This window comes from Acomys minous, assembly GCF_964271855.1.
Source record: "Acomys minous genome assembly, chromosome: 17".
Lineage (NCBI taxonomy): Eukaryota > Metazoa > Chordata > Mammalia > Rodentia > Muridae > Acomys > Acomys minous.
In genome coordinates, this window is record NC_140500.1 from 21,552,836 (window position 1) to 21,575,706 (window position 22,871).

At 50.6% G+C, this 22,871-nt stretch overlaps 1 protein-coding gene and 1 long non-coding RNA gene across 6 annotated transcripts in view; one reads left to right on the forward strand and one right to left on the reverse strand.

The window, feature by feature from the left end:
• The window catches only part of LOC311587869, a 135,284-nt gene extending 116,148 nt beyond the window's left edge, over window positions 1–19,136 (forward strand). For both annotated transcript variants that reach the window (XR_014775988.1, XR_014775989.1), the window contains one exon: window positions 19,103–19,136. This is a non-coding gene — a long non-coding RNA (uncharacterized lncRNA). The remainder of the gene's footprint in view (window positions 1–19,102) is intronic.
• On the reverse strand, window positions 4,281–10,719 carry PIANP (PILR alpha associated neural protein). 4 transcript variants are annotated; one of them, XM_084765157.1, is made up of 7 exons: window positions 10,485–10,719; window positions 8,668–8,753; window positions 8,386–8,445; window positions 7,648–8,153; window positions 6,664–6,745; window positions 5,770–5,991; window positions 4,281–5,433 (listed from the first exon to the last, which is right to left on the reverse strand). In XM_084765157.1, exons 3-7 carry the CDS (start codon window positions 8,388–8,390, stop codon window positions 5,412–5,414), a joined length of 837 nt encoding a protein of 278 aa, XP_084621283.1. In that variant the 5' UTR covers window positions 8,391–8,445; window positions 8,668–8,753; window positions 10,485–10,719; the 3' UTR covers window positions 4,281–5,411. The 4 variants fall into 4 exon arrangements, with proteins under 4 accessions (XP_084621283.1, XP_084621282.1, XP_084621281.1 ...); XM_084765156.1 differs by lacking the exon at window positions 10,485–10,719 and adding an exon at window positions 8,889–8,942; XM_084765155.1 differs by lacking the exon at window positions 8,668–8,753.
• Window positions 19,137–22,871: the final 3,735 nt, after the last annotated feature.

Below are 22,871 nucleotides of genomic sequence, written 5' to 3' on the forward strand. Positions count from 1 at the left end.
GGACTTTGTAGTGCTTTGTAGACTAGGCTGGTCTCGAACTCACATTGATCCACCTGCCTCTGCCTCCTAAGTGCTGAGTGTTTTTGTTTTTTTGAGATGGGGTTTCTCTGTGCAGTTCTGGCTGTCCTGGAACTGGGTCTGTAGATCAGGCTGGCCTTAAACCCAGAGATCCATCTGCCTCTACCTCCCAAGACGTGGGTGGGAAAATAGATGTACGCCACCACTGCCCAGGAGTTTTGGTTTTGGTTTTGAGACAGGGTTTCTCTATGTTATCTTGGCTGTCCTGGACTTGCTTTGTAGACTAGGCTGGCCTTGAACTCACAGCAATCCGCCTCCTGAGTGCTGGGATGAAAGGCATGGGCCACCACGCCCAGCTGGGACAGGTTCTTACATAGGTATAATTAAAACTGGCCTTGAATCCTTGATCTACTTTCCTCTGCCTCCTAGGTGATGGGATTTTGAACCTCCTAAGTCTATAGCTTTTACTGTTAGTTATAATGAATTTGTATATCTGAATCCCTAGTAAGATTGTCAAGGAAGAAACTGTCCACCGTAGAGACGGAAATAATAGATGTGTAGAGTCACAGATGCTGTCCCATAGAGGAGCTCAGCTTCCTCTGTCCTATCTTGTACCTTCCCTATGCTGCTAACCTGCTGGCATGTTAACAACCCCAAGGTAGGATGGGACAATGGAACTAACTCCCTAAGTGCCTGCTCTATCCCGTCTGCCACCTTCACTGAGCTGCGAGGCTCCGAGACCCCCTACTTTCATATTTTTGGTTGTGAGCCTAGCCTTTAACAGCCCAAGACACCACCCCCCCCCCACTCTCTAAAGACTATACATGTAAGTAATATCCTTTGTTCTGCAAGTGCCTGTTGGGTCTCCTGTGCCAGCTTCTTCTACTTCGAGTGGCTGGTGTGCTTAAAAGATGTGGTGACCAGAAATCCACCTCCGTACCAAACCTGGAAAGAATGTTTAGTATTTAAAATAGTGGTTGTTTGTTTATGTATGTATTTATGTATTTAGTAAATATATTTAACCACGAGGCTGCACAACATCATCTGGCTAGAATCATCAGGTCTGTTTTGGCTAATGCAAAGTTGAGTCCCCTTAGCGAGAAAGCAAAATTACTCTAACAAAGAATTATGATCTTATTCTATAGATAATTGAAGTGGGACTGTCTAAGTGACTTTCCCCTCAAAGTCACAGTATGGAATAGCAAAAGGTATATTTGTTGGCTAGCTAGCCGGGGATTCACTGTGTAGATTAGGTTGACCAGCCAGCCTTGTCTACTTTTTGAGACAGAATCTCTTGTAGCCCAGGCTGGCCACAGACTTGCTAGGATAGCTTTGAACTCCCAATCCTACTGCCTCAGTCTTCCTTCTCAGTGCTGGACTATAGGCATGAGCCACCACACCTTTTATTTGTTTTAATTTTTGTGTGTATGAGGAAGCTATACACATCAGATGCCTTCCTTAATTCCTGTGGGTTTTTGTTTTGTTTGTTTGTTTTGTTTTGTTTTGAGAAGGGGTCTGGAACTGAACATAAAGCTCACCAATTCAGCTGGGCAGTGCTGAAATTACAAATGTGAGCCATCATGACCAGTGTTTTTATGTGGGTGCTGGGGGTCAGATCTCCATACTTATGGGGAAAGCATTTTTACAGACTCATCTGTCACCCATGCACTGGTTTGTTTGGTTTGGTTTGGTTTTTGGTATTTTGAGGTAGTGTCACAGAGCCCAGACTAAGCTCAGACTTAGCATAGAGCTAAAATAGCCTTGAGCTCCTCTTCCTCTTATCTCTGTCTCCAAAACACTGGAATTAGAGCCATAAGCCACTATGCAAAGTCAGTCAGTCAGTCTGTCCGTCCGTCCGTCTGTGTGTCTGTCTGTCTGTCTGTCTCTCTCTCCTCTCTCAAGTACATTTCTGAGCCCAGCACTGAGTCTGTGTTGATTTCAGTGGGAAATCCAGTTATCATGTACCTGTAATCCCAGCATTCAAGGATGAAGAGCCCGGATTAGAGAGACTGCCTTCCAGAGAGAAGAAGGCGAAAGAAGGGAGGAGGCGGAGGAACGAAATACGGGAGAAAGATAGTAATTCCCCACAGTCCGCCAGCTCTGCCTCCGCCCATGTACATCCATCAGTCCCCACCTGAACCGGGGCCTCTGGCAGCCCACCTCCTGCCTTTGCTGTAAGAAGCACCTTCTAAGTCCCAGAGCAAAGCTTTAGAGCAGTGAATGTGGGGGGCATGGTGGGGCGGAGGGCTGTTAATTTTAGCCTGGGGCTCTCCAGCTGGCACAGTTTCCATCTTGAATCACTTCCACACTCTGAGTTCTGCTAGGAGATCACTCCTCCTGGGGCTTCCCCATCCCCTACTTTGGGTCTGCCACGACGGTAGGCATTCCAGAAATGAACCTAGGAGGACCTTGCCTGAGTCATTTGATGTGCTCCCTCAACAAAGAGGGTTTGCTGATGGCAGATGATTTCCTCCAGTCAGGCTTGTGACTTGTGGTCTCCGAGATGCTCAGTCCTCAAGAGAGCAGCTTGGTCCTTGTTTGTTTGTTTGTTGTTGTTGTTGTTGTTGTTTCTCCTCTATAACTCTATTACCTGAAGCCCCAAGTCACTGTTGAGTTTTAGGAAAGAGGAAAATTAAGGTCTGTTCCCTGGGGCCCATGAGTTGTCATGGTTGGCAAGACACTGACCCAGCCTGGCATAATTCCTCTAGGCAGTCCAGATGTCCAGATTGTCACTTTCCTCCCATCTTCCTGTCCACCTGCCTTTCCAGGGGAAGAGGGCATAGGGAAAAGGGGACAGGGGAGATTTCCAGTGTCTCACTAGTGTGTTTAATGTATTTAAATTTAGGAGTACTGCAGTCTAATCAGACAGCAATTAATTCCTTGTTCATTAGGGGACTTCTCGTGTGCCTCTTGCATATGGATGAGCTTCGGGGTCACACTGTCCCGCTAAAGGGAGAGTTGTTGAAGGTGAGAGCCCAGGGAGCTCTCCAAACACCCTTGCCCTGATGTACCCAGTGTGCTCTCATTCCCTCCTCTGGCAAGGACTGCAGCCCTGCACATCCCTCTGCTGGGGTTCGGTACTCTGTGGCCCAATGCTGCTTTCCTCTGGAACAGTCTGTCCTGTGCACTGCTCTTGTCCTTAGATATATATTCCTTCCTCCCCACACTCATCATCATGTGCTTTAGGGGCTCAGCTACACTTCCCTCAATATACAGGACAGTTCCCCAGCCTCTGAAACACACCTATCAACACACACACACACACACACACACACACACACACGTTCATTCCTATTTATAGCATGGAGGCAGATACATCCTAGGCAGCCCACACTGCCCTCTTGGATACTGTATTGTCTCCTACTTCCCTGGGGCTACCCGTTTCCAGAGAGCAGGTAAAGCACAGAGGGGGCTAGGGGGTACCAGATACAAGACCTAGGTGGTTACCACAGCAACAGAGCCTAGCAACAGCTGAGAAAATGATGTGTGGGCTTTACTAGGGCTGTTAAAGAGCCAAACCTAGAATTGGGACCTTAGAGGTGACGTTCCCTCCCAAACACACCCCTGGTTCCACCCCCACACCCTAGCAAGTGGGAAAAGCTAATGAGCTAACCACGGGCTTCTGGTGCAGCCCAGCTTTTGGCGGGCAGTTGTGGGTGGGGGCATGTTAAGGAGCAAGGATGAGAATAAACCAAGTAGAGTACCCCCTCCGCTGTGGCTCACTCATCCTTTTTTGTTTGCTTTTTCTCCTTTTGACCCTTTATCCTCTGCCTTAGCTGTCATGCTCAGTGTGGTGACTCATGCACTGAGGAGGCTAAGGTGGGAGGATCCTACTATCAGCCAAACTGGACCACAGGGTGAGAGACCCTGGCTCCAATCAATCAGCTGCTTTTTCTGGCTTGACCCATTGCCCATCCTAAGAAATGCCCCCCGCCCCCCGCCTCTTCTCTGTCTTTTCTCTTGGTCTCTCCTGAGCCTCACTAGTACAGAACAAGCAAGCTTTACTTGAGATTCTAGTTCCTCTCCTGCAGGGCTCTGCCCCTTCTTTCATCCTGTCGTAAGTTAAGGCATCCATCAGTCTCCAGCTGCAGGTAGGGGATGCCAGGGGACAGTCTAGTCAGAAGAAGTTCCCCATCTCCCCTTTCTTTCCCATTCTCCATCCTGCCCATCCTCCTCGTGTGTGTGTGTGTGTGTGTGTGTGTGTGTGTGTGTGTGTGTGTGTGTGTAGGGAGAGGGGTTAAAAGCCAAAACAGGGAGCTCAATTATCTTGCAAAGGCTTTATTTGAAAATTTTGAAACTTACATCCCACAAGATTATCACCACAAGAAGAAAGAGATAATACAAAAATATATATCACAGCATAGGAGCCAGGGAGGAGGAAGAGGGCAGTGGAAAGGCCAACAAGAAAGAGGGAGGAACCTGAGGAGAGGAAAAGGGTGAGAGGCAGGAGAGGGGGAAAGAGGACATGAAAGGACGGAGGAAGAGAAGGGTGGATGTTGAGGCGGAGCTCGCAATGGCCTTGAACCAGCTGGCTTCAGTCCCTGGCAACCTAGGTACATTTTAGGGAGGTCTTAGGGGAGGGTGGGGCGTGGAGAACCTGTTCAGGGGGCTCTGAATTCCTTAGACACACACACACACACACAGAGACAGCCAGGACAGACAAGACAAGAGGACTGGGGTGTAGTGCAGCGGCTGATTCCCCCAAACCCATACCATACTTCAGATGACAGAATTTAACAGTTGGGCCTCACTCTCCCCATTCCTGTTGGGGAGCCCTCAGTAATGCCAGCAGCCTTGGAACTGGATGGAAGGACAGTGAAACATAAGACAGAAGAAGATGAGGCCGTGACAGATGACAACACAAGGAGCCCTTAGCTCACCTCCCACCCACCTCTAGGGCAGCATGCAAGGGCCACAGAAACTAGACCAGTGGGTGTTGATGAGGCAGAGCGGTCACACTATGCCACATACGGGGAGGAGGGGGGCCAGCAGTGCACACCCCGAGTCTGAGATGGGCACAGAGAATGTCAAGGGGGCAGGACAGGTGCAACAAGAGGGAGAGCGCTAGGAGCCAGCTGAGCAGACATGGATGGGGACACGAGCAGCATGGAGAGAGCATGGCTGTGCTATGGCCTGTGAGGGTGGAGGTGAGTGTGCAAGGCTTTCATGTGAATGTGCAAGGGTGGGAATGGGAGACCCCCAAACACTGGAGGGCAAACAGTTGGGCTTGCCCATGGGATTAGTGAGTGTGGCAGGTGGTGTGCAAGGGCAGGAGCTAGGAGCCTCCCCACCATGGCCCCAACTCGCCACGGCTGCCCCACCCTCAGTGGATGGTGGCTATACCGGCCACTTGGCCTCCTGCTTGGCAGCACCCCAACATGGGGGTGGGGGCATCACAGATTCACCAGGGGAATCCTGAGAGGAAGAGGGGAAAATGCACAGTCAGGAACGAAGGACTAGGCTTTAGCTGAAGGAGAAGCCCAAGACAAAGGGTACTCAGGGTTAAGAGGGCAGAGCTGGGATTAAAGGGGGGTGGGAGAACGGGACATAGAGCCTGGGGCGGAGCAGAGAGCCCCCTTCCCCCTGAAGAAGATCTGACCAGCCCCCTTGCGAGGCCGGGAAACCACGTCAGGACGCTGAGTCATGGAGTACAGTGGGGAAGACCACCCACCCAGGAAAGACCTGCTGAAGGTCTGGAGACCTAAGTTGCCTTCCCTCCCACCCTCCCATCCCATTGGTCCCTGCCCTCACCGGTTCAACTGGAAGGCTGGAGCCCCCTTAGGCTGGGGCATCCCAGGCCGGGGTCCCCCTCGGGGTTCCTCATGGTCAGGGGTCGGGGTAGGCGAGTCCCCAAAGGCCCCCAGCACAGTGACTCCAGCAGGGGACAGGTCTGTCAGTGGTTGCTGGCTCTCCTCCTGCCTCAGGGCACCTTGCTGCCCTGAGGGCCTGCGTCGCTTCTGGCTACGGTCCCAGCTAGTGCATCAGAAGGAAAGAGGTCCTCTCTCTCACACACTTGAGCACCCTCTGTCTTAGGCCAGCATCACTGGTCAACCCAGCTTCTCCCTCCCTGACACCTCCAACTTCTCCACAGCAAAGAAACTGGCTTCTGAGACCATGCACCCGTCAGACTATTCCTTCTGCTTCCCTCTCACCCATCTTTGGAGAGCCACAAGCTGAATGCCTCCTCTCCAACGATACAAAGCCCCTTAAAAGTGCCCCTTGCCACCCTGATGTCCAGGGGAGCCATTTTCCTCCTCCGCAGGTACCTGGCAGATTTAGAGTTCAAGTTCAAAGTCAGCTAATGAGCTGGGCACCTGAGTCTAAATGGTTCTCTCAGTAAAGTGTGAAGGACTGTGTGACCCTCTATTAAATGTGTACAAAGAAAGCTCCAAGAAAGGGTTCTGCAGCCTGGTTCAGCTCTCCCTGCCTTGGAGAGCTGCCCGCCAAATCCTCCAGTATAAATAAAACAATCCCCCTTGCCTCTCACCACCCTTGTGTTTTTCTGGAGGAACCTGCTCTGGTTTCTTTCAGCCCTCCTCCACTCCAGGCTTTCCTCGAGCTCTTCCCTTCCTCCCTGATTCCCTACTCCAGTGAGCGACATGTGCCCTTGTCTCGCCCTGGGTCCAGCCGTCTCCCCCAGCCTACCAGAACTTGAAGATGATGCCGGTCGCCACAAGAACGATGATGATGGATATGGTAATCGTGACGTACAGCTGAGGGTCCACGCCTGTTGAAGGGGGAAGACAAGGGTTGGGGAGCCTGAGGCAAAGCGGGGCGCGGCTGAGCACCGCTGCGGGAATCCACCTCGCCTGTCTACGGCTCGGGGCTGTCCCTCTTCAGTTTTCTCCCGGGCTGTCGCCTCTTCTACTTTCCCACACATCACATGTACCAAACCTGTCATGAGGACGGGGCTCCAAGGTCAGAGAGAGCTATCCTCCTGTTTAGAGGCATCAGATGGTCTTCCCTGACCATCCCTAAGCTACGTCCAGCACAGTATGTGCTAACATGGTCCTGGTAGTGCCTCTCCTCCATGGCATCCCTCTGCCTCAAGTATCATATTCTGGTTTTGGGGGGTGGGGTTGTTTTGTTGTTTGGTTTGGTTTTTTGTTTGGGTTTTTTGTTTGTTTGTTTGTTTGGTTGGTTTTTGTTTTTTGAGACACGGTTTCTCTGTGTAGCCTTGGCTGTCCTGGACTCACTTTGTAGACCAGCCTGGCCTCGAACTCACAGAGACCCGCCTGCCTCTGCCTCCCGAGTGCTGGGATTAAAGGCGTGCGCCACCACCGCCCGGCTTCATTCTGTTTTTAAGATCTCGCTCCCATGTCAGTTGTTTGATCTGTCCTGAGCCCCAGGGTGAAACAGTCTCTCACTTCTCTGTTTTCCTAAAAACATGTTGCTGTGCGTGCTTCTTTTAGGGTGTTTATTACGTTGACTCATCCCCAAGTGTTTAAACATCTGTCTTCAGCGGTGGACCTGAACTCTTCCAGCGTGCAGATGGCAGTTCCACCGCTGCATCCTTGCCAGCCTAGGAGCCGGCATGTTTGCTGAAGACACTCCCAGCTACGGCCTCAACTTCATCGTCTTCAGCCACCCTCCCTACCCCTCACATCCCCAGCAGCCTTGCTCACTCACCTTCTCCACGCCCTCCGAACAGGAAGGGCCTCAAGGTAGCAGGTGTTTCCCCAAGGATGAGCCCATCTCCGTCACCGCGCATGGGGTCTGAGTTGGGATGGGGGGTAGCCAGCCCATGTGGGGCTGCAAAACCATAGTCCAGGGGCAGAAATCCAGGATTGACAGAGTTCGGGTCCCCTCCGTCCTCCCGAGATACTGTGGGACCCCACACAATAGCCCAAGGATACTGAGATGAGGGAGGCCCCTCCTCAAAGCCTGATGGGGTGGCAGGAGGTGCAGTGCCTGGCAGAACTTGCCGACGTGATCTCGGGACCCGTGGGGATCGGCTTGGTGGAGGCGCCCGCTCCCAAACGCACACGTGGCGAGGGGCTGAGGGGCCGCCCCGGACGCAGGGGGGACGGGCTGGGGCTGGTGGGGCTCGAGGGGAGGAGCCCTGAGCAGGCGGTGGGAGGGGTAGCAACAGCAGTGGCCAGAGAGGGAGGAGTTGGGACAGCAGTAGAGCAGGCCTATAGGAAGGAAGAAAAAAGCAGGTGAGTCCTGGTCCACTATGCACCCCATGTACGAGAAGGGTAGGTTCACTCCAGAAATCTTGGGTACCTCCCTCCAGGTTTCTCTGCTAAGCAGGTGTGTTCCTAGGGGGCCAGTCCTGAAGAGGCCCTGAGTTGGCCTAGGCAGGAAAAGGGCCCAAATCCCCCAGAGAAAGTGGTCTCTAAGCTCCCCCTGCTGGGCCAAACTTACCACATTCTGCACTCCGTGTTTGAGGTCTTCCTCAGCCTTGACCCAGATTTTTGGCCTTTACTGGAGGAAAAATGAGGGTGTCACATCCTAACCTGCCCTGTAGACTCCCCCAGCTCCCCCGGCCACCAATTCTGCCCCTTCCTGCCCCACCCCAAGCGGCACAGTTACCAGCCAGGCTGCTGCTTCCCAGCATCCACTGCTTCTTAGCATCCTTTTAGGGGAAAACTCCCTAAACTAGCCCCCCAGCCCCACCTACAACATCCCAGATGGGGTCCCTGTTACCTCCTGGCCCCGGTGTCTGTCTACTCCTGCCTCCCCGGCTTCCTTCCTTCTCGCTTCCTCTGCCCACAGCTCCAGGCTTCTTGGATCTTAATTTAGAGCCAAGAACCTTGTGATTCCCTGAGCACCTACCGCTAGGGAGGGAGTTTGAGAGTGGGGGAGGGAAGGGAAGTCAATCTTAGTGAGTGTTGGGGCGGGGATGCTAATGCAAGAAGCCCCTCAACCTCTTGTGGTGCCAGGCACTTCTTCCCTTGCAGTGAAGCCTAGAAGCTAGCTGCCTTTTCAGACAAAATGGGAGGAAACAGTAAGTGGGAGAAAAGCTAAGGAACATGGGTTTTGCTCTTGATGTTTAAGCATTCAAAGGCATAGGTGCATTCTGAAAGAAGGCGGAGCTCAAAGGAAGCCGCCCCCTCAACTGTGGCTCTTCTGGGTAAAGTCTTAGGAGAGCCTAGATGGTTGGTTCTGAAAGGAAGTGCACAGTCTCCAAGCTGAGGGTGGTGAATCCCAAGGGGCTAGGAGCTCCAGAGAGAAGGCGCATGTGACAGCCTGTGTCTCCCGGATTCTTGGTCTATATCGGCATGTTGAATACTCCCAGGGAACAAACCGGGGAAGGGATGGTGGGCCTAGGTGTGAGAGGTGAAGGGCTAAGAAGAAAAAGGTTGGTCTAGAGTGAGAAGAAAGATAACAGCAGCTGGGAAGGGAGGCGTGAAGAGGGGAAGAGGGGCCTCAGAAGAATCTCAGAGGCCGCTGAGGGGAGACTAGGGCAGGGAGGGGAAAGTGAGAGGCTGGGCGGGCGGGAGGAAGGATGGAAGGGTCTGGCCAGCACAGAAGCAAAGGGAGTGTGGAAGGGGAAAGGAAGGCTGGGGATCAGAGACGAAGAGAGAAAGTCATTGTGATAGAAAAGAACCTGATGTCGAAGGCAAAAAAACCAGAAAAGGGACAGGAAAAAGGGGGACAGAGACAGGGACAGGGAAAACAAAAACCAAAACGGCACAGCAAAGATGGAGGAGTTAGGAATTGTTTCTTGAAATTTAAAGAGACACGGGGACTGAGCTGGAGGCCAGGTGGAAGAGAAGGGAAAGGAAAGAGCTAGGCCTGGGGGCTTGGTGGGAGGAGGTTAGAGATGGGAGGAAAGAAATGGTAGCCGAACCAGTGGAGCGGATAACGGCTCAGAGACACCAGTGGCCTGCTACTCCAGGACCCACCTGAGCCCTCGTCTGCTACACCGGACCCGCCCCCTCCCCAACGTCAACTACAGCCCCTTTACACACACCCGGTACCCTTCTGACACCCCCTCCAGGAAGTCCGCAGTCCCCAAGCTGGCGCGCCACCCCACCCCTCCGAGCTCCTCACCGACCTGTTGTGCGCAGAAGACGAACTGGGGGTGGGGTGGGGGAACCGGGCCCCATCCCTAGAAGAGCCCCCCCCCCCCAATCTCGCTAACCCCACAGGCCTGCGCTCCCTGGACAGGGCTGGAAAGCGGCGCAAACAGGGAAAAGGAGGAAAAGATCAGCCAGGGGAGCACCCAAAGCGAAAAGGGGACCGGAGGCAGGAGGATGCCCGAAGCTGCAGGATGAGCTAAAGGCGGGATGGAGGCAGCCACGGAGACGTAGACTGCTGCACCAAGAGGGTAGGATGTAGTCAGGACAGCGGAGGGATGGAGGGCACGGTGGAAATGCGCTCTAGGCGGCTGGAGTCGGGCGAGGGACCGCGCCAGGAGGGGCGAGAAGCGAAGGGCGCGGAGCTGGCTCTGGGGAGGGCAGAGCCTGCTCCCTCCGGATAGGGGTTTTGGGTCCCGTGCCCCCCCCCCACCCGCTCACCTGCATGTCTGGTGTGGCGGCGCGAGGACTGCAGACGCTCCTAGCTGAGCGGAGCTGGGGGGTCGCAGAAGCGGGTGGGGCGCCGGGCATGGTCGGGAGGTTTGGCTGGCAGCGAGGCGCTGGAGCCGGAGGGGGGCGGGCGCCCGGGGCGCGGGGCGGCGGCAGCAGCAGCGGCAGCGGCGGCGGCGGGAGATGCTCGCTTCGGCTGGGCTCGGCTGGGCTCGGCTGGGTTCGGTGGAGGACTAGGACCACTTGGTCTCCGCCTCTCCTTCTCACGTCTATAAACCACGCACGATTTAACCCTCCGTTTACCACAATGTGATCCCAGCTTTTGTCCCAGGTGCAAGGTTCGGGAGGGGACCAAGGATGGGTCCCACGACCTCCAGTCCTTCGGGTTGTGATGGCACATTCCCTCCTCCACCTAAGCCCAGCTCCACAGACCCCTTGATTTCTGACCACCAAGCAGTTCTGAGATTCTAAGACACCCATACATCTGAGTCCCTAACTCTGGCCAGAGTAGGAAGGGACGAGAGTTCAAGACCATGGGTGAAAAGACCAGGGAGGGGTGCAAGAGAAGACTGCCTACACAGATTAGAGTGGCCCAGCAGATTAACCCCCTGTTTCCCCGTGGCCCTGCTGTACCTTCCATTCTCTCTGAAGCAACACCAACAGTCCTTAAATGATTCAAGACCCAGTTGCTGTACTTAGCTTTTCCAAGAACCGAAATATCCAAACCGTTTACTGTGGTTCACGGAGGCCCTGCGAGGTTCCTGCCTCTAAGTATCTAGGTGTTTTCCTTCCTAAGGTTATCTCTGTCTCAGCCACAGTGTGCACCTAGAAGGAGGCAAAAGGACCCTGCCTCGGGGCTTTGCACCTGCTATTCCTTCTAGAAGCTTTCACAAATGGCCACACCAATCTCACTTAGATTCAGTCTTCCTAATCTCTTTAAAAAAAAAAAAAAAAAACTCCCCTGACCTGGGCTCATGGAGATGGCTCAGGGGACAAAGGTGCTGCTTGCCACCAACCTGACTACCTGAATTTAATCCCCAGGATGCACATGGTGGAAGGGAAGAACTGTCTCCTTCAAGTTGTCATCTGAACCAGCAGTGTGACACATACACACTAAATAAATCTTAAAAAAAAAAAAAAATTCCCCTGACTCTATCTACTCATATCTAATCCTTTTCCCTGTATTAACCTCCCCCCCCACACCAACCTGCATCACAAACTCCTAGGAACCCCACCCTCTCCTGGTTTCCCTCCAGCCTCCCCGCCTGTTCTTTGTTAGTCTTCCTCAGTCTCTGACCTCTAAGTGTTGGAGCCTCCTAGGGCTTAGTCCTTGGCCTTCTTTTCTCTCCACATTCTTTGTCCAGTGATCTCATCTAGTCCCAGGGCTTAAATACTCTGTAAATGTCAGTGAGCCCTAAATTTATTTCCATAGTGCCAGACTCATTTGTCCAACCGCCCACCTGACATATCCACTCCCATGTCTAATACCCATGCAAACCTAATGTGACTCAAACAGACATGCTGAGCTATCCCCGCCCCCCCCCCCCCCCAGTCCCTTTCTGTCCACAGCCCTTCATCCCGGGACATGACAGCTCCTTGTTGTTCAAGCTAGAAAAAAAAAATGTTTTGACTTCTGGGTCCTTCCCTGTGTCTGTATCACCAGCAGGTGCTCCAGCCTACACTTTGAGTGACTACTGTCCAGCATCTTCATCTTTATTGTTAGAGTCCTGGTCCAAGCTGTCATTTCATATCTGCAATTACTGTAGCTTCTTCGATGCCCCTTCGTTTCTGGTCTCATCTCTTACAAAATACTCTACAGCTACCGCTAATGTTTTAAGAATTTAAGTCATTTCCTGATCTTCCCCTTTTAAATCATTCATGGCCTGGTGAGATGGCTCAGCAGGTAAGCAAGCCTGGCAGCCTGCGTGTGATGCTCAGGACCTATAGGGGAGAAGAAGAGAATCGACCCCTACAAAGCCGTCCGCCGACCGCCCACCACGTGTGAACATGTGCGCGCGCACACAACGTAAAGGCCCGCAGCCTGTGCTGCCGTCACACACAGTGCTTCTGCCATGTGGGACGTCCCGTCCTTCCCGCCAATGCTTTCTTTACTATCTCTAGTTTTGCCTCGCTGGCTCTTCACATTCTGCTCTCAGCCCAAAACCCAAAGGGGTCCTCCACTTCATCCATGTTTCATCATCTTTTCCGAGCCATCGCTTTCCGGCAGGGTTTTCTATTTGTTTGCCATTTATTGTCTTCCCACGAACACGGAGAGCAAACATCTCCCTGGCCGTCTTCATCTACGCCCTGACTGCCGTGCTCTGTCGCTCCATCCTCACTGCTTGGTGAACATGGTCTGGGAGCGATCCCTGCCCACTCTAACTGCCTTCCATTGCTCTTCCTTTCCGTCCGCCTGGACTCTGCGGGGTGGGGGGGTTGAGTCTCTGCCCTCATGCGCACCCCTCCTGGCCATCCCTCCCCCCCCCCCTCTGTCCTCAGCACTGTCATTACTCGGGCGCTTCCGCCTCTAGGAGGGAAGCCCGCTGCTAAGACCAGCATCTGCAGCAGTTACTCTCCTTGCCTGTCCCTGACAGCCTTTCATTCCAAGTCAAAACAGCAGTGAGTCAGTGTGATACCCTCCCAGGGTCGCCCAGCGGCAAGAGAAAGACAGTGCACCACAGATAAAGAGTTTGGCTATAGGGCCATGTAAGGGAGCTTGCACAACTGCCATCTCCTAGGCTTCCTGGGAGCCCAGGATATGCTCTAGTGGGCTCATTATAACCCAGTAGGGACCACATTTATCAAATGAATTTTTTAATTCAGTAAAATAATGCCTTGTACACGAAGCTTTGCAATGTGATCAGTTATTTTTAGTATTTTTTTTTATTCCTTTCAACAAATGTGTGTTTATGTTAGGTAAAGTATCATATGGTCTATCCTGACCTTGAATTCACTATGTAGCTAAGGGTAACCTTGAACTCCTGACCTTCTGTCTCCATTCCCTTAAGTGCTGGGGATTTCAGAAATGTAGCACCACACCCATACATCAGCAAATATCTTTTGAATATTAACTACAAGCTGGGTGGGGCGCTGTGCCAGGGCATACAGCAAAGATCAAGAACAAAGTCACTACAATCTTTGTGCTTACAGTTTAGTAAGGGAGAGAGTGAGCCATCACGTGATAGGCTCGGGGTGTGAGTCACTGGTGGAACACGTGCGTAGCATGTGCAAGGCTCTGTTACTATTGCTGCACTCAGATAATGTTCCCAGGATTTGTCTGAGTGAATTTCTGTCCCTTTTGTTTGTAACCCAGGCTGGCATTGAACTTGCAATTCTCCTACCCCAGCACCCTGAGTGCTGCTGTTATAGGAATGCATCACCACAGCCAGGCAAATTTCCATGATCTCCTTTAAAAACAATTATGTATGTGTCCTTGTGCCCCACTCCCCTACCCCTGTGCACGTGTGAAGGTCAGGGGACATTTTACAGAAGTGATATCTCTCTTTCCATCACATGGGTCCCAGGGATCGAACTCAGGTCATAAGGCTTGGTGGCAGGTGCCCTTACTCTCTCTCTCTCTCTCTCTCTCTCTCTCTCTCTCTCTCTCTTCAAGACAGGGTTTCTCCATGTAGCCCTGGCTATCCTGGACTCAAACTTTGTAGACCAGGCTGACCTCGAACTCACAGAGACCCACCTGCCTCTGCCTCCGGAGTGCTGGGATTTAAGGTGTGTGCCACCACGCCTGGGAAGCAGACGCCAGTAATCAATCTCACCACTGCTCTTTTGATGGACCCTGTCACCACCCAGAGTTGTCATTGCAGCAACTGGCCCTCCCTGTCCCGAAGCCTTCCTCTCTTCTTCTCTACTTGGTTGTTGCTGGCGGTGTGCAAGCACGGTGAACTTCCTTAAGACAAATCCTCGCTGGGCGTGGTGGCGCATGCCTTTAATCCCAGCAGTCGGGAGGCTGAGGCAGGCGGATCGCTGTGAGTTTGAGGCCAGCTTGGTCTACAGAGCGAGTCCAGGACAGCCAAGGCTACACAGAGAAAACCTGTCTCAAAAGACCAAAAAAAAAAAAAAAAGACAAATCCTCTTTGGCTGCCTTTCCCTGCTTCCCATCATGGGAGGGCTTTCTCAGAAGATGGCCTCTACTCGCCGGCTCCTCCACTTCTCTCCCCTCTTTCTCTTTCTTTCCTACAAACTCACATCTATTGGGTTTACATTTGTAATTCATTATCTGTTGTTTCTGAGATAGAATCTCTCTCTAGAGCCCTGCCTAGCCTGGAACTTCCTGTAAAGACCAGACTGGTCTCAAATTTGCAACCATCTTCTTGCTTCTGCCTCACATGCTCTGGGATTACAGGCAAGAGCCACCACTCCCCACTCTGGATTCGCATTCTTTGTAAAAATCATTTTATGAAATGGCAGATTTCGGGACCAGGCCTGGTGGCGCACGCCTTTAATCCCAGCACTCGAGAGGCAATGGCAGGTGGATCTCTGGGAGTTCGAAGCCAGCCTGGTCTACAAAGAGAGTCCAGACCAACCAAGGCTACACAGAGAGACCCTGTCTCGGTTTCTTTGTGGTATATTCCCATGTGCTTCATGGTGATGTGATTTATTCTCCTTTCGTCTTCCTGCCCCTGCTTGGCCCCTCTGCACCCTTCTACTTTCATGTCTCATCTGTCCTATTATTCTCTCCTCCCCCTCACTTAAAGCCTCCCCCCCCCCTTTTTTTTAATGTTTTATGGGCCTTTTCTGGTTTCCTAGCATATACCCACATTTACTCCCACTACATGCATTTATTTAACAATTAGCAGCTAGAATCCCCATCTGAGAGAGAACATGCTGTGTCTATCCTTCTGAGCCAGATTTTATCGCAATTAATATATATTCTCCAGTTGCCATGATTACCCTGCAAACTCCATACTTTCATTTTCCTTTGTGCCAGAATAAAATGCCGTTGTTTATATGTACGGCATTCTCACGGTCCATTCATCTGACAGACATCTGGGCTGAGTCCACTTTCTCGACGTTGTGAGAAGAGCAGCAGTAAGCATGAATGAGCAAGTGTCTCTGTAGCAGGATGCAGGACCCTTTGGGTTTGTGCCCAAGACGGCATAGCTGGACCACGCGGTAGTTCTAGCTTCATTGCTTTGAGAAGCCGCCACATTGATTCATACAGTGGCCACTCCAGTTTATGTTCCTACCAGCAGTGGATAAGGCTTTCTCTTTCCCCACATTATTGCCAACATTTGCTGCCATTTGCTTTCTAGGTAAAAGCCATTTTGACAGGGGTGAGATGAAGTCTCATAGGCTCTGTGGACGGAGCTCAGTGCTTCATTCAAGCTCGGGAGTAAGCACCTTTACCTCATCGTTGTATGTGTGTGTCTATATGTGTGTGCCTGTCTGTGTGTGTCCATATGTGTGTGCCTGTCTGTGTGTGTCCATATGTGTATGCCTGTATGTGTGTGTCCATATGTGTGTGCCTGTCTGTGTGTGTCCATATGTGTGTGCCTGTCTGTGTGTGTCCATATGTGTGTGCCTGTCTGTGTGTGTCCATATGTGTGTGCCTGTCTGTGTGTGTCCATATGTGTGTGCCTGTCTGTGTGTGTCCATATGTGTGTGCCTGTCTGTGTGTGTCCATATGTGTGTGCCTGTCTGTGTGTGTCCATATGTGTGTGCCTATCTGTGTGTGTCCATATGTGTATGCCTGTATGTGTGTGCCCATATGTGTGTGTCTGTATGTGTGTGCCTATATGTATGTGTCTGTATGTGTGTACCTGTGTATGTCTGTATGTGTTTTCCCATATGTGTGTGTCTGTGTGTGCCCATATGTGTGTGTGTATGTGTATGTCTGTATGTGTATGTATATGTATGTCTATATGTTTGTATCTGTATATGTGTACCATACACATACACGTGTCTGCAGGTGCCGATGCTCACACACATGGAGGCCAAAGCAGGCCAGTTGAAGTCTTCCTTTACTCATCTCCACCTCATTGCCTTGAGACAGGGTCTCTCACTGAACCTGAAGCTCACCATTTCATCTAGGCTGGCTGGCCAGCAAGCTCTGCTTCACCCCAGCTCCAGCTCTCCAGCCTGCACAATCATGCCTACCTTTTTATGTTGGTGCTGGGCATTTGAACTGAGGTCCTCATGAGTTTAGAACAAGCACTTCTCTTAGACATTTGAATACTTTAAAAATATTTATTGGTCAGTGATACTTCTTTTTTTATTTAAAATGATATTTCTGAGGCTGGAGAGATGGCTTAGCAGTTGAGAGTACTGGCTGCTCTTCCAGAGGACCCAGGTTCAATTCCCAGCACCCACATGGCGGCTCACAGCTGATCTGACACCTTCGCACAGATATACATGCAGGCAAAACACCAGTGCATATGAGATGAAAAAAAAAAGTTTAAAAAAACTATTTCTTAAAATCAACGAAATGATTGCTAATGATAGTCTGGCACACTCACAGGTAGGTGGTGCCCCTAGCCCAGTCATCATCGGAAAGGCTTCCTCCGGCAGCTGATAGGAGCAGATGCTGAGACCCACAGCTGATCATTAGGCAGAAAGAGACCCCAAATTATAGATCATCATTGGATCTCCGAGATCCCAGAGGAAGAGGGAGAGGAAGAATTGTAGGATTCAGAGGCATCAAGGACGTGACTCACAGAGTCAAATAAGCAGGCTCCTGGGGCTCACAGAGACAGAGCGGCAATCGTGGGGGCTGCATGGATCTGTGCTGGGTCCTCTGCATGTATGTTAAGGCTGTTACCTTGGTGTGTTTTGTGAGACTCCTAGCAGTGGGAATGGGGGGTGTCTCTGACTCTTTCGCCGGCTCCTGGGACCCCTTTCCTCCTACTGGAATACCGCGCCCAACCCTAACATGAGGGGGTGTGTCCCGTCTTATTGCATCTTGTCATGCCCATGTTCCTGTTCTGTGGGCTCTGTTTCTTAACAATTAAACTTTATTATACAACCCAACTAGCTTACACAAGAGGGAAAAAAGGTTAATGGGAAAAAAGAGTGAACCTTCCGGTATCCGTTCCATGGGACGGGTCCCTAGGTGTCTCTGGCCTGCGTGTTGGTCCGGCCTGTTCACTGATCCACGTGCGCTCAAGCCTGGTGTGACCCTGCTGCTGCTCACTCCTCTCTGCCTGCCTGTGTCACGTGCGAAGGGCGGTCCCCTTCTCCCATTGAGGGTCGATGAGAAAAACAATAGTCCAGGTGGAGTCCCCAGGTCTGCTTCCTGAATTCCAGGCCCAGAATGGCTCCACCCAGTCTATCTCAAGGTATCCATGGTGTGTCCAAGGGTAAAGCCCGCCAAGATTGCTTTCACCTGTAACAAAGCTTACAGTCTTTCCCACAGTGTTCGGTTGACATCCCTGGGAGGCCTACTCTTTTCTGAAGGGAAACAGAGGAGGAGTGGACCTGGGGGAGAGGGAAGGCGGGAGGGGAAACTAGGAGGAGTGGAAGTAGTGGCAACTGCAGGTGGGATGTACTGTAGGAGAGAATACATTTTTAAGAAAGTATTTCTTCTATATGGGTCGTTTGCCTGCATGTAAGTCTGTGTGCTCCGGTGCCTGCAGAGGCTGGAAGAGACTTCTCAGGATGTGGAGATGCAAATGGTTGCAAGCCACGTGCAGGCGCTGGGAATCAAACCTGGGTCCTCTGGAGGAATACGTGCTCTTAAGTGCTAAGCTATCTCTCAGGCCTCCCCTGTGTCCCTCTCCTGACAGCTGTTTATTCAGTTCATTGACCCACTTACTGATGGGCATGTGTGTGTTTAATATTTACAGTTACTTATATATTCTAAATAGTAACCCCCCTGTCTGAAGTATAACTGACAAAGATTTTCTCCGATTCCATAGGCTTTTGTATACACTAAGATACACACCATGAGCCAATTAAAATTCAGAAACCAGGTATTGGAGTGAAAATCTGTTAGCTCAGAAGCAGAGAAAGCACCCAGCTCACCTCCCTGCTCAGCTCACATCTCAGAGGAAAAAGCCCAAAAAGCTCACTCACTCTGCTCACAGCCCAGGAGGAAAAGCCAAAAAACTAAAAGCCAAAGAGCTTCACAGTTCACAATCTCTGGGTTCACAATGGAATCAAATATCCTGCAACAGGAAAGAGTACCTGATGTTCTTGCAGAGGACCTAGGTTTGGTTCTAGTGCTCACATGATCGCTCAGAACCATTTGTAACTTCAGGACCAAGGACTCCGACCCCCTCTTGTGGCCACTGCAGGTATTGTGGTGTACATTCAGGCAAACACTCATACGCATAAACATAAAAATAAATTAACCGAGCAAGGCATGGTGGAGCACGCCTTTAATCTCAGCACTTGGGAGGCAGAGGCAGAGGCAGAGGCAGGCAGGTGAGTTCAAGGCTAGCCTGGTCTACAAAGTGAGTACAGGACAGCCAAGGGTACACAGAGAAACCCTGTCTCAAAAACCAAAAAACGGGGCTGGAGAGATGGCTCAGTCGCTAAGAGCACCACCTGCTCTTCCAAAGGTCCTGAGTTCAATTCCTAACAACCACATGGTGGCTCACAACCATCTGTCGTGTGATCTGATGCCCTCTTCTGGCCTGCAGGTGTACATGCAGGCAGAAATGCTGTATACATAATAAATAAATAAATCCGACTGACTTTCCTATCTAAAAAAAAAAAAAAAAAGGAAAGAAAGAAAACCAAAAAATATAAATAAGTAAATGAACCTTTTTTTTTTTAAATCCTGGCACTTGAGTGGTGCACTGCTGGTGCAGCTTGGCCCTGGAACCTTGACTGAGGTGTCCAGGGAATGGAAAAAGAATATACACAAACACAAGAACAGAAAATGAGGGGTCAGGTAGGGTGTGTACACTCTAATGGACTGTCACCAACCATCCAACAACCTCAGTGCATTTATTACATACGGCACAAGGGGAGGAGGTAGCTAGCTGGCATAGGAGGTCTCTGTAAGAGCAGTCTGGGCAAACATCCTAGAAGGAGAAGCTGGACTTGGTGGATTTTACATAGACTGTCAACACTCACATTCAGGCCAGAGAAGGCTTTGCCATCCCTTGGAGCCTCATCTCTTCTCATTACACATGCACTCGGGGCTTCCACAGATCCCCACACTCAGGATGCAGAGACAGATGGATCTCTGTGAGTTCAAAACCAGCCTATGCTGCAGCATGCTCCCCGATGTTGGCATACTTTTTTTTTTTCCGAGACAGGGTTTCTCTGTGTAGCCTCGGCTGTCCTGGACTCACTTTATAGACCAGGCTGGCCTCGAACTCACAGTGATCCTCCTGCCTCTGCCTCCCGAGTGCTGGGATTAAAGGCATGCGCCACCACTGCCCGGCTTGGCATACTTTTAAAAACTATTTTTATTTTGGGTTCCTTAAATCTCTTTTTCCCTGTTCCTCTCCAATCCCTTTCAACACCAGGTAGGAAAGAAAGGTTTGTGGGGACCAGGGGCGTAGTATTTCTTAGCTAGCTCCTGCCGTTTAGGGTCTCTGATATCACTTATCACACTGCATCAATGGCGAACCAGTAGTGGGGGAAGCACCAGCAGCTGCCTTCTTTCTCAGAGCTCCCAGTGCCCCTGCCCTCCTTCTTTCTCTCTCCTCTCTCTCTTCTCTTTCTCTCTGTCTCTCTCTCTCTCTCTGTCTCTCTGTCTCTCTCTCTCTCTCTCTCTCTCTCTCTCTCTCTCTGTCTGTCTCTCTCTCTCTCTCTGTCTGTCTGTCTGTCTGTCTCTCTCTCTCTCTCTCTGTCTCTCTGTCTCTCTCTCTCTCTCTCTCTCTCTCTCTCTCTCTCTCTCTCTGGGTCTGGCATTTATTCCAACCCACGAAGACCACGCCCTAGACACGAGGCAGTTCCCAGCTGATCACTAAATCTCCCATGGAGCAGTTCTCAGCTGTGGACAAACTGAAGCAGCCCCCATATTCCACACCTGGGATTAAAACAAAAACAACACCCCAAGGCCTGCTTGCTATCTTTTATGAGCATACTACCATGTAGCTGAAATGTCATTTGTGAACGTTGCCTCCAAAAATAGCCCTGCTTGGCTAAATAAAGCTGCCTACACACCTGGGCAGGGCAAAAGTGATGTAGGCCAAATGAAGGTTCTCAGGCTTGGAGGAGAGAAGGATTATGGGAGGGGGAGAGACAGGTACAAGAGAGGAGGAGAAGGAAGAGGAGACCGCCATGGGTTAGCAAGGAGGATCTGCATGGCTGGAGAGGAGCGGCCCAGATGGAAAGTATGTGCAAAAATTTACATCATTTTGCGTCAGAAGTAGCCCAGATAGGAATGATTAGAGCAAACAGCATAGGCTGTGGGATTGGGCGATAACAAGGTAGTTTAGGGGGTTAATATCTGCCCAGCCCTAGGTGAAATGAGGCTTATTGAAAATCTGTCTGCTGAAGCCAGGCGTGGTGGTGCACGCCTTTAATCCTAGCACTGGAGGCAGGTGGATCACTGTAAATTCGAGGCCAGCCTGCTCTAGAAAGTGAGTCTAGGACAGCCAGGGCTGTTACACAGAGAAACCCTGACTCAAAAAAAAAAAAAACCAAAACCAAAACCCAAACCGAAAGGATGGCTGGAGAGATGGCTCAGAGGTTAAGAGCACCAACTGCTTCAGCAGAAGCCATGAGTTCAATTCCCAGCAACCATATGGTTCACAACTATAATGTAATCTGATGCCCTCCTTTGGCCTGCAGGTATAGGTGCAGGCAGAACACTATATACCTAAAAAGTAAAAAAAAAAAAAAATTTTTTTTTTAAATTTTTGAGACAGGGTTTCTCTGTGTAACAGCTCTGGATGTCCTGGAACTCATTTTGTAGCCCAGGCTGGCCTCAAACTCACAGAGATCCACCTGCCTCTGTCTCCCAAGTGCTGGGATTAAAGACGTGAGCCACCACCGCCAGACAAATAAATAAATCTTAAAAAAAAAAAGCCAAAACAACAACAAAAAACAAACAATGAAAAAAATTAAACAAACAAACAAACCACAAAAAACAAACAATGGCCGGGCGGTGGTGGCTCATGCCTTTAACCCCAGCACTGGGGAGGCAGAGGCAGATGGATGTCTGTGAGTTTGAGCCCAGCCTGGTATACAAAGTGAGCTCCAGGACAGTCAGGCCTACATAGAGAAACCCTGTCTCCAAAAACAAAAACAAAAACAAACAGATGAACAACAAGGGCTGGAGACAATGCTCAGAGGTTGAGAGCACTGTGTGTTCTTCCCAAAGGTCTTGAGTTCAATTCCCAGCAACCACATGGTGGCTCACAACCATCTATAATGAGATCTGGTGCCCTCTTCTGGCATGCAGACATACATGCAGGCGGAACACTGTATACATAATAAATAAATGAAAGAAAGAAAGAAAGAAAAGAAAAGAAAAAAACCCAAACAAACAATAAGCTGGGCATGGTAGTGCACGTGTTTAATCCCAGCACTCGGGAGGCAGAGGCAGGCAGATCGCTGTGAGTTCGAGGCCAGCCTGGTCTACAGAGTGAGTCTAGGACAGCCAGGGCTACACAGAGAAACCCTGTCTCCAAGAAAAACCAAACAAGCAAACAACAAACAAAACAAAACAAAAATGACTTAGTGGTTAGGAGCACTTGCTGTTCTTCTAGAGGACCAGAGTTAGCTTCCCGGCTCCCACATGACAGCTCACAAATGTCTGTAAGCCCAGTTTTAGGTCATTAATACCTTCTTTTGGCGGATCCTTGTGAGTTGAGGGCCAGCCTGGTCTACAGAGTGAGTCCAGGACAGCCAAGGCTATGTAGAGACATCTCTCTAGCTGGAGTGTGTGTGTGTGTGTGCGCATGTGCACATGTGCGTGTGTGTACACTTCAGAGGTTAATGTTAGTGACTCCCTCAATCACTTTCTGTCTTGCATTATTTTTTATTATTTATGTATGTATTTATTTATTTTTAGTCAGGTGTGGAGGGAGATTTGGCCCAAATGAAGAACATTAGCAAATATATGGGATTATGGACGGGAGGTAGCTTGATGGAAGAAGTTATTAGAAGCAGATGGCATGGGATTGAGACAGGGATCCTGTACCTGCCCCACTATGGGAAGTAGTTTAGGGGATTAATGTCTGCCCTGCCCCAGGTTAACTAAGATAGCAGGTGTCTGTGTCTTCATTGATTGCTAGTTGATTAGAAAATACTGCCATACATACTGATAACAGCAACATCCTAAGTATCGGGGTTACAGACAGACACCACCATACTCAGTTTACAGCTTTCCTGCAAATGGATAAGTGTAAATACGCTGTCTGCTTTTACTTATTGTCAAGGTTCATAAATGTGGCAACATATTTGTTTTCACTCAATATAACATTTTCACGATCCATCCACATTATTTTATGAAGCTGA

Bases quoted from the DNA above. Each gene is read 5' to 3' on its own strand.
- PIANP (XM_084765155.1), bottom strand. The intron at 5,992-6,663 runs GTAGGCTGGGGG...CTGATGCACTAG, and splicing joins GGCATCATCTTCAAGTTCTG to CTGGGACCGTAGCCAGAAGC. The intron at 5,434-5,769 runs GTGAGGGCAGGG...TCTTCCTCTCAG, and splicing joins CCAGCCTTCCAGTTGAACCG to GATTCCCCTGGTGAATCTGT.